The 10,843-nt window shown below is 42.3% G+C and overlaps 1 protein-coding gene across 1 annotated transcript in view; it reads right to left on the bottom strand.

The window, feature by feature from the left end:
- The window catches only part of eml2 (EMAP like 2), a 42,565-nt gene extending 32,113 nt beyond the window's left edge, over positions 1 to 10,452 (bottom strand). The window contains 1 exon segment of the mRNA XM_037677717.1: positions 10,179 to 10,452. Coding sequence (XP_037533645.1) covers positions 10,179 to 10,410 — 232 coding nt within the window. The 5' untranslated portion in view covers positions 10,411 to 10,452.
- Positions 10,453 to 10,843: the final 391 nt, after the last annotated feature.

Genomic DNA, 10,843 nt, shown 5'->3' on the forward strand with positions numbered 1-10,843 from the left:
ATATCTATCTATATATATATCTATATAGATATCTATATAGATATATATATAGATAGATATATAGAGAGATAATCTAGTACATATTCTGACCAATGGAGGAAGTGGCTTCACCACTATTTTATTATATATTTTTAAAGAAGGTGTAAACCACAAGTTGTTTTATTTTATTTAAAAGCAGCATGCCATCACCACCAGCAATAAGAGAAGTGCATGTAGTGTTTATTGATTGCACGTTTATTTTTAGTAGAAAATAATGAATGAATTTGAGGCTCCGCCCCCTTCAAACTCTGAGCTGGTTCAGTCCAGCTCAGATTAGATGTGGAGATAAAGCTCGTGTTAATAATGCAGTGCATCCCTTTCTGACGATATCAGATAGAATAAATAATAAATTCATAACTTTGGGGGAAATCACACCAGATTTCCACAAGTTCATAAAACTGGAACATATTTTCCACATGTACCTGGTAAATGTGCAAGTGTATGACAGGTAGGAGCTTTATTTCAGTTAAAAACTGGTTTTATTTAGTCTAAAAATAAAAGTTTTTGAAGGTTTGCATCTGGTCTTAGCGTTGACTTTAGCCACAGTTGGTTAAACAAATAAAGTTTGTGTTTCCATTGGAATTCATATCAGATACTTTGAATATTCAACAACTACATGTCGTTACAAACACCGGAACAATTGAATATAAAATATAAAAGAGTGTCTATAAAAGTCTTAAACGTGCAATTAGTTATTAGGTTGAAATATTCCTGATTTTTGATGCTCGTGTTCTCGTTAACGCTGATCTGAGTGTCATCGTTGCTAAAAACAAACCTTATTCTGCTCATCCGAGTCTTAAAGGCTGCTGGAAGTTCAACTCTTCACTCGTGCAACTTAAAGACTTTTTGTGAACGTGATCTATGTTTGGGTGCGATTTCTAACCTTGTGAGTTGCTGACAAGGCAGAAAGGAGGAACATGAGTAGACCAAGGGTTCACCTTGATGTCCTCCACCTGTTTAAAAGGTGCAGCACTTTTCATTTCTGTCCTTGAATGAGCATAAAGCACTCCGTCACCGCGGCGTTATGTTACCAAGCCTGAGGTCACGTCTGTTGGATACTCAGCAGGAAACATTTCAACTTCCCCTTCTGTGCCGGCACACGCAGACGGTCCCGTAAAGCCAAAGTCAGCTGATGCGAGGCTGAGTCAGACACCGAGCTGCCTCAAGAAACAAAACTAAAGATGATGAAAGAACAAAGGAGCAGGAGGAGGAGCAGGAGGAGGAGAAGGGGGCATGGGGGTGATGAAATGCTGAGCGACGGTTCGCAGATGAACAATGGGAGGTCGGTGCAGAGCAAGAAAACTGAAGGATGCTGAAATCTTCACGCAGCGATGGAGTGATGACGAAGGTGGAGCTCGTCTTCCCTACCTGCCATTTGTCCCGCTCGGATCGTCCGGTCACTCCTCCTGTCAATCAAGAGGTCAGTCTGTCCACGGAGCAGTGGATCAGTCAGGACGTCCACTTTAACTGGATTCCTTCTGGATCCCCTCCCACCTCCATCTGGACCACACACACCCGTCTCTACAAACACACACAAATCCCCTCCTCTTCCATTGAACCACTCCCTCCTCCACTTCCTCCTTCATCCCTCGGACCACGCCCTCTTCCTCATAACATCCCCCCCGTTTCTCTCCTTCCCTCTCCTCTTTTCATCCTCTTCACCTCCTCCTCCTCCTGTCTCATTAGCTGAAGGCAGAAGGGGGCGGAGCCTGGCTCAGGGCCACACTCACACAAACTGCACCAACATCAGCATCAGAGCAGCCAGGCACCGCCAGGACGGGATGCTGCAGAGTCGGTCCGGGTGATGAACTCACACAAACGTTAGACACCGGGCGTGACCCGCAGCCTCGCCCGGCTGCAAACTCTCCGCTGATACTTTGCTTTTTGTCAGCACGCTCCAGTCAACCCAACGAGAAGATCCTGGACTCCTGCTGCAGCGTCTACAGCCTGTAATACCCCCCCACCCCGGGCTTTTCTGCAGCTTTAAAATGCAATAATCCCTCAGGATATCTGCAGATCAGGGATGAAAACATGTCAACATTTACATTTTACAGCGCCTGTGGGTTTGCACTAAACAGCAACAAGGCCATTTATTGATACGAAGCAGTGCAGTACATATATTTTATATAAAAATTAATCAAATAAAATAAACAGACAAAATAAATAAAGACGGTAAAGGAGATGAGGGACAGTTCTAGATTTCAAAGATTGAAATTAGAAAATCCTAACGGGTGGTAAAAACTTAAAGAGAAGTTAAATATTTAAAAAGATGACACGGAGTTATAAAATATTCTAAACACTAATAATTTATGATAAAACCAGTACACCATGAAGGATACGGTCAGCGTGTTGGAAATGACTCCGCTACTACCACACTTTATTTGGTACCACTTTACAACAAGGCTGCCCTTTTAGCTCCTCAATAATTCATAGATACATTATTAATCCTCTACAAACACTTTATAAATCATTAATAACTGTTTATTAAACATTAATTAAGCGTGACAGAGACAAAACTGACCAGTTTTTGACAAATAGTGACCCAAATCTGTCCACCTATATATTTCATCTACAGTTGCTATATTAAACATTTCAGACTAAGTTACTACCTTGTGAGCACAATAAGTATTTGTAAACCTAATTTTTTAGGATATATTAGTTGTATATACTTAATGCAGTGATAAAGAACAATATATGCTAAAGAAGGTTTACAAATGCTTATTGTGCTTACAAGGTAGTAACTTCGTCTGAAATGTTTAATATAACTCTAGATGTGGCAGATTTGGCTCAGTTTGGCAAGAAACTGCTCAGTTTTGTCATCAGTTACCCTTAAGTAATGTGTAATAAGCAGTTATTAATCATTTATAAAGTGTTTATAGATAATTAATAACAAATCTATAAACTAGTAGCCTCTATAAGGGGAGCCTTATTGTAAAGTGGTACCCTTTGTTTTAGCTTTATTTCTATCAAATTAACTGAAATTTAGCCTTTTTTGTGTTGGCCAACATCATTTAGATGTGGCGGCCATCTTGATTGGGATTAACTTAGCTGTCATGTGTAAAAATGTTAGTCACACCAGTGTTTGAGTCAATGTTGCCATTGTATGGGAACATACAATGATGGCAATATATATTCACATCATCATCATCATTATTATCATCATTATCATTATTATTATTATTTAGAGACAATATGAACTCACAATGCAGACGATGTACCAGTTTGACCAAAACCAAACATCCATCCATCCAGCCATCCATCATCTTCTTGTTCTGGACTTAGGTCTCGGGGGCAGCATCATGAGCAGGGGGGTCCAGACATCTCCTTTCACAGCCTCTTCCAGCTCTTCTAGGAGGACTCCAAGGTGTTCCCAGAACAACCAAGAGACAGTCTCTTCAGCATGTCCTGAGTCTTCCCCGGGGTCTCCTCCTCCCAGTTGGACATGCCCGAAACACCTAGCTGGGGAGGCGCCCAGGGGGCATCCTTACCAGTTGCCCAAACCACCTCACCTGACTCCTCTCGATGTGAAGGAGCAGTGGTTCTACTATGAGTCTCTCCTGATAACTGAACTTCTCAGCCTGTCTCTGAGGGAGAGTCCAGCTACCCTGCAGAGGAAACTCATTTCAACCTCCTGGATCCACGATCTCTTTCTTTCAGTCACTACCCAGAGTTCATGACCACAGGTGAGGGGAGGAACGTAGACCGACCATTAAACAGAGAGCTTCTCCTCACAGCTCAGCTCCCTCTTCACCACAACGGACCGGTACAGAGTCCACAATACTGCAGACGCTGCACCAATCCGTCTGTCAATCTCACGCTCCATTCTTCCCTCACTCGTGAACAAAACCCCGAGATACTTGAACTCCTCCACTTGAGGCAGAACCTCACCCTCGACCAGAAGAGAACAAGACGCCCTTTTCCGACTGAGGACCACGGCCTCAGATTTGGAGGAGCTGATTCTCATCTCAGCCGCTTCACACTCGGCTGAACCGCTGCAGAGAGAGCTGAAGATCACGGCACGATGACGCCAACAGGACCACATCATCTGCAAAGAGCAGAAATGGAATCCTGAGCCAACCGAACCGGACTCCCTCCACCCCCCGGCTGCACCGAGAAATTCTGTCCATAAAAGTTATGAACAGAATCGGAGACAACGAGCAGCTCTGGAGGAGTCCAACTCCCACCCTGAAGGGGTCGACTTTCTACCGGCAATGAGAACCAAACTCTTGCACCGTTTGTATAGTGACCAATAACGCCCCCCACCCCAAAAACTGTCAGTCAGCCATGTGCATATTTAATGTGCTACAGTCAGCTTCTAGCAGGAAATTATTTTGGTGTTTATGGCTCCTTTTCTATACAAGTTCTTCTAAAGGCTGTCGTTTACTTTGTTAAATAAAAAACACATAATGGACGTAAAAGAATAAATAAATCTGTTGTATACGAGCCATCAGCTGACCAGACTTCAGAAAACATCACCCATCCAAGTTTAAAATACTGTTTTAGTTACATGAAATTATATTCTTATTTTTATTCTGGATATAGAGCTTCACTCAAACAAATGACCATTTGTTGATGCTGCAGTTACAGTGGAAGAGAACAATTTATTGTTCAAATAATTTCTTGACAATAAGAAACATGTTGGTTATTGGAGTTTCTCTGCATCTTCAGCACCACTCCCCCAGAAATAAAGCTCACAATGGGCTGAAAAATGAAACGTAATGTCTCAAACCTCATTTCAGAGTCTTTGTTTGAAATCTGCTCTAAACTGTCAGAACCCGAACACAGACGGTTTCGTGCACACGTCCACAAAGATCTTTTTGTTGCTGGAGACTGACAGCTCTTGTTGCTGAAACACTGCTTCAGTCATCCATCTGAAGGAACAGCCTGTACCCTGCAGGTCTCCGTCCCTCCAACGGCCTCAGACGGCACGACGCTGCACCACCGTGTGCACGCTCTCTGTGATCACAGCTTCCCTTCAGCAGCTCGCTCAAGGAGAAATATGAAAAAAGGTCGATCTGGAATCACTCTGCTCCGTTTCTTCACGTTGCAAGATGTGAGAATAAATGTTCTCCAATACACAGACAAATCTGGACAACACTAAGACCCCCCCCCCACACACACACACACACCACCCCCACCACAGTGCAGTCATGTCCCATCAGAACAACAGAAAATATTCAAACGACAACAATTTGTTAGTTTTTTGCATATTTGTGGATCATTGAGCTGAACTTTGTATCCCCCCCCCCCCCCCCCCCCAGGCTGGACTCCTGGAAACATTATTAATAAACAGCCATAAATCTTCTCATTATATGACCCCCAGCAGCTGCTCTGTCCAGTAAAACCATCAAACCATAAACACAGAAAGAGGAAGTGTTTGGCTCCTGTACACTCGGGGGTTCTCAAACGGTGGGGCGGGCTCTCCTGGGGGGGGGGGGGGGGGTGCCGGCCTGCTGGTTAATTTTAGTGTTGTATTATTTTCACAGTTCAAACGAAACTTAAAGTTAGTTTGTGAACTTAACAAGAAATTATTAAGGAAAAATGCTTGAGTGGCTAAAATGTTGCGTTCAAGAGCACACTTCTGCAGGAATATTCAACGCTCTGACACGATGTTCTGGGGCTGGGTGGACAGAGGAGGGGGGGCACGGTTATAATTCACTTCTTTACGCTCTTAGAGCAACTTTTTGATTCTTCTGACAGGAAATCAAACATTTATTGTGTTTTTCCTTCAGAAAAATGACATTTAAATTATATTGTTTTTCCTTTTGGTCTTTGATATGAATACCACACAATTTTATTTATAGAGCACTTAAACAGCAACAGTCCAACCAAAGTGGTGTGCAGCAGAAACAAACAAGCAAAGCACACAGTCAAAAATACATAGATCCAAAAGGAATAAGATTATAACTAAATGGCTAACACTGTAAAACACAGACAAGTTAAAAACAAATTACATTGTGTCGAAGGCCAGGGAATAAAACTGAGTTTTTAAACAAGACTTAAAAACTGTGAGGGAGGGGGGCCTGCCTGACATGCAGGGGTAACAGTCCACAGTTTTGGACCTGCAACAGAGAAGGTCCCGTCACCTCCGAGCTCCAGACGGGTTCCTGGAACCAATAAAAGCTTCTGATCTGCTGACCTCAGGGAGCGCTGTGGGACATATGGCTGCAGCAGATCAGCAAGAGAAGGTGCAGAAATGTTCAGAGTTAAAAATATACAGAAGAATTTTGAACTGAATTTGAAAGTAGAGATGCACCAATCCGATCCCAATATCGGTATCTGTCCCAATATCCCCCCCAAAAAAAAACTTCTGGATCAGGTATCGGTGACAATGTGACCGATCCATGACTGCGCAGATCTATTCACTCTAACTCTACGCTTTGTGCTCTGAGTGACGTCACGTGCTAGCTAACCCACCGCACAGATCGTTTTCAAAATGGAGCGAGCAAAAGGATCAGCCATCTGGAACTATTTCACACTACCTCAGCCAACACATTCGACAGCTATGTGCAATACGTGCACAGCGACGGTTCCAGGGGGTGTCACTAAAACTTCCAGTTCTAACACTACCAACTTAATCAAGCATCTCCAGAGACTTCACCCTAAAGAGCACTTAGTGACTCTTTGTTTCTCTAACGGGCTAGAGATAGAGGTCATTACAGTGGTTCTTGATAGTGCCATTAGGAGGAAACAACATGACCTCTGTCTTTTTATCATTAAAGCTGAAGAAATTTAAAACCATCTAGTCCCTGATGTCAGCCAGGCAGTCAAGAAGAGGTGGATTAGAACGTGCACTAGTGTGCTTCAGAGGGAAATACATTTGAGTTATCGGTGTAGAGATGAAAGGGGTCATGCTTACAAAAAATAGCACCTGCTGGCTGCAGGTATAAAGAAAAGAGAAGAGGACTGAGGATGGACCCCTGTGGTACCCCTCACCGAAGAGATGCCGATGTTGAACTAAAGTCCTTGATGTTCTGTCAGAAGGGTAGGATCTAAACCATTTGAGGGCTGACCCTGTGATGTGCACTACTTCAGCCTAGAAATGAAATGAGGATATCGAGGTCGATGGTGTCAGAAGCAGATGTGAGGTCCAAAGCAGATGTGAGGTCCAAAGCAGATGTGAGGTCCAAAGCAGATGTGAGGTCCAATGGGACAAGCAGCACAGAATCACCTGCATCCGCGGCCAGGAAAATGTCATTAAAGCCCTTGAACAGAGCAATCTCAGTAGAAGCATCTGATCTGCTGACCTCAGAGAATGACCAAAATTATTTTATTCTGAATTTATACAATTAAAAGAACAATTACAATATAAAAACAACCAAAACCAGAATTGGTCTGAAGCTTATCTGCACCCATTTCGTGCTAAATTCAAAACTCCACAAGACGATAAAAACGTCAAACAAATAATTCAGACTCAGAAAATAAAGTTCCTGATTTTAAATAAATTTAAATTTTCACATAAGAATCACTGAACAATCTATAAGTTACGTTTTGAAGGTTTTAAAACCCAAAACCTGCAGCTCATCACTCCGACCGCTCCGTACCTTCGTATATAATAAATTTAAATATTTCACTCTTTTTCAAACGAACGACGAACTTTAAATATTTATAAAGCCCTCTAACATCATGGTGTTCCCTGCTAATTAAAAAAATACTGAACTCAAGCAAAGAGGTTGTTCACATATTTGTCTCTTTAAAATGTTTGTAAATTAAAAATAAATCGTAAGGGTATAATTTATTTATTCATAACGAGTCTTTATGAGCGATTAGAAAAGCTCCTTTTAAAGTTTAATTTCCGAGTTTATTATCTTCAAACATTTAGTGCTTAAAAATCCTTACATTTATTTTTTTCTTTCACTTTAAGGTTTATATAAATGATTGTGAACCTTTTTTTTTTGCTGATAAACTGAAAACGTAACGAACTGCCTCCTCCAAGTTCTCGTTCTCCGTTTGCTTTGAAAGCACATTCTGCCTGCAGTGAATCCCATTAATCCATTAATCTCGTCCTGTGAGTGAAAAGCCTCCAGATTATTCTCTGCACTCCAGAGGAGAGGACACGTGGACATGAGGTCATTCTGGAAGCATCGTCCGGCTGGTCAGAGGCGGAAGACACGAGACGTTTGCCCGTTTCACAGCCGTTTTATGCACATGATCGTGGGAGATGATGAAATTATTGTGTCAAAACTGAAACAAGTCCGGCTCCAGATCTGTTCCCGTGGATTTGGTCTCAAATGTCGACTCTTAAATCTGAACTCAGAACGGTGTGACCTTTGACCTCTGAATGGCAGCAGGAGAGGACAAACGTTCTTCCTCGTTTTGTTTCAAGTCTGTTGTTACACAAATGCATTTTTCTCCGCAGCACGGTGGCGCAGGTGGTAGAGCTGTCGCCTCTCAGCGAGCAGGCCGCCCCGGTTCAAACCCCGGTCCGGGGGCCTTTCGGGGTGCAGTTTGCATGTTCTCTCCGTGCATGCGTGACCTTTCTCCGGGTACTCCGGTTTCCTCCCACAGACCAAACACATGCATGTTAGGCTGTCTGGTAACTTTGAATTGTCCCTAGGTGAGAGAGAGAATGGTTGTTTGTCTCTGTGTGTCCCTGTGATGGACTGGACCTGTCCAGGGTGTCCCCCGTCTCCCACACAGTGATAGTTGGACATGGGCACCAGTGACCCCTGTGAATGGAAGAAGCGGGTAAAGATGATGGACGGATATTCTTCTCCTCTTGTTAGAAACTTTACCACCCTCTCATCATGGTTTATTTATTTATTTATTTATTTTGTTATAGTAACTTTAAGACGGCATGAAGCAAACCAGAGGACCGTCTCGGAGGAGTTGACGGGGGACAGGGCGGGCCCCAGCGGCCATCTTAGCACCAGCAAACCGTTGTTTTTTCTTCCAGTATGCCGTTTGTGGAAATCAGTTTGTTTGTGGCTCCTCAGATTGAAGAAGTCCTTTGGATGAAGGACGAAACGCGTCAGCAATAAATAAATTAAACGTTCAGATGACCTGATTGAACGATGTTGGATTTTAATCTGGATTATTGAGCATGATCTTTGGTGCTTCGATACATCATTTCTGACATTTTTCTTTATCTCAGTTTATTTCCCTACAGAGAATAAAATGACCAGCAGATTAAGAAAAGCAACAGGAAAGGAATGATCCGAGCCGCCTCAGTCCTCCTCCACCAGCGCTTATCCGAACCACAAACAGCTGAAGGCTTTTTGCATAAAACGACACATGGAAATCAAGTCATCAAAGATAGAAAGAGGAGAACAAACGGTTTTACATTTGGAGAATGAAGCACGGTCCATGAGCATCTACAAAGTCCTGACAGTAACAAGTGGATCCGGTTTTGTTTTAGCCGTTTACTGAGGAGAACTTGAGGTAAAATGACTCTCAGTGATACCCGATAGTGCAACAGATGGACTTATTGTACACCTGTCTGCTCCATTTTCTCATTTTAATATTTTACAGAAGAAAAAAAAAGATGTTTTTACTAAAAGGGCATTAAAACACATCACATCAACTGTGTAAATGTAAGGAAAAGAAAAGAAAAATGGTGAGAATGGTTTCAATCATAAGGAAAAAAATGGAAAATGTACCCACCGTCACTTTATCTAAACGTCTTTTAACTGATCTTTAACAAGAATTTGTTTATTTCTGCTTAAAAATAAAGAGCCTAATTTTGCTGACATGTCTGCAAATTAAATTTAAAAAAGTAAACTCTTTAAAATGAGGTGATTTATTCCCAACGTGGTCTTAAAAATATAAAGTATTAAGCAAATTTAATGGTGAAAAGTAAATACTTTAAGATCACGTTAAGCAGATGGTCGCTTGTCCTGAGCTGGTTCTGCTGGAGGTTTCTTCCTCACGAGGGAGTTTTTCTTTCCACTGTCGCCTTCGTGCTTGTTCAACATGAGCTCAACTCAAAGCTGCTCCTCACATAAATAATGTTACATTATTATTTTACACATGCATGTTTCTGTTCAGTGACCTGAGACGACTTCTGGTGTGACTTGGTGCTTTATAAATAAACTGAATTGAATTTAAAAATAAAAAGGTAAGTTAACTTAAGTGCAAACCAGATGGACAAGATGAAGAATGCTAACATCAGAGCTGCAGGTGTCAGTGGGCTGACTCACCGGTGTTGCAGTACTGCAGCAGCAGGTTGGTGCTGTCATACAGACTCCCACACGAAGCCACCCTCTCAGACATCCTTCACTCTTCTTCTTCTTCTCCGCTTTATTCTTCTTCTTCTTCTTGGGCTCCGGGTCCTCCCGCCCTCAGCGGCCGGGTCCTTCGTCCTCTCTTCGCCCCTCTCCGTCTCGTCTTCACGCGGTCACCCCGTCCCGTCTCCCCCGCGTTCACAAACATCCACGCACAGCCCTTCACCTGCTTCAGTTTCGCCGCCTCTCCCGCACCGGCCTCACCGTCTGAATCAAGCTAACATTTAGCTACAAGGCTACTTCCTTTTATACTGTCAAAATAAAGGTATGTTGCCAAAAACAAAAAGGCTTATCCTAACATTGTCCCTTATAATATAAAACCATGAAAATCTATAAAACGCTACTCTCTAATATTGATTGGAAATGTTTTTTTTGTTTTTTTTGTAATAAATGACAATTTGTGTGCTCATTCACAGTGTTAGAGAATACATGTGTTTTGACACTTTGGATTAGTAGTGTACATTTTATTATTTCTATCTATTTTCTAGCTAGCCATTTGTCTACTTTTAGCTTTTAATTACCCTTTTTACTTTAGCTATACCTGTTAAGCTATAGATGTAATGAAATAAGCAATATCAACA

This window comes from Nematolebias whitei, chromosome 6 (genome assembly GCF_014905685.2).
Source record: "Nematolebias whitei isolate Nwh7 chromosome 6, NemWhi1, whole genome shotgun sequence".
NCBI lineage: Eukaryota > Metazoa > Chordata > Actinopteri > Cyprinodontiformes > Rivulidae > Nematolebias > Nematolebias whitei.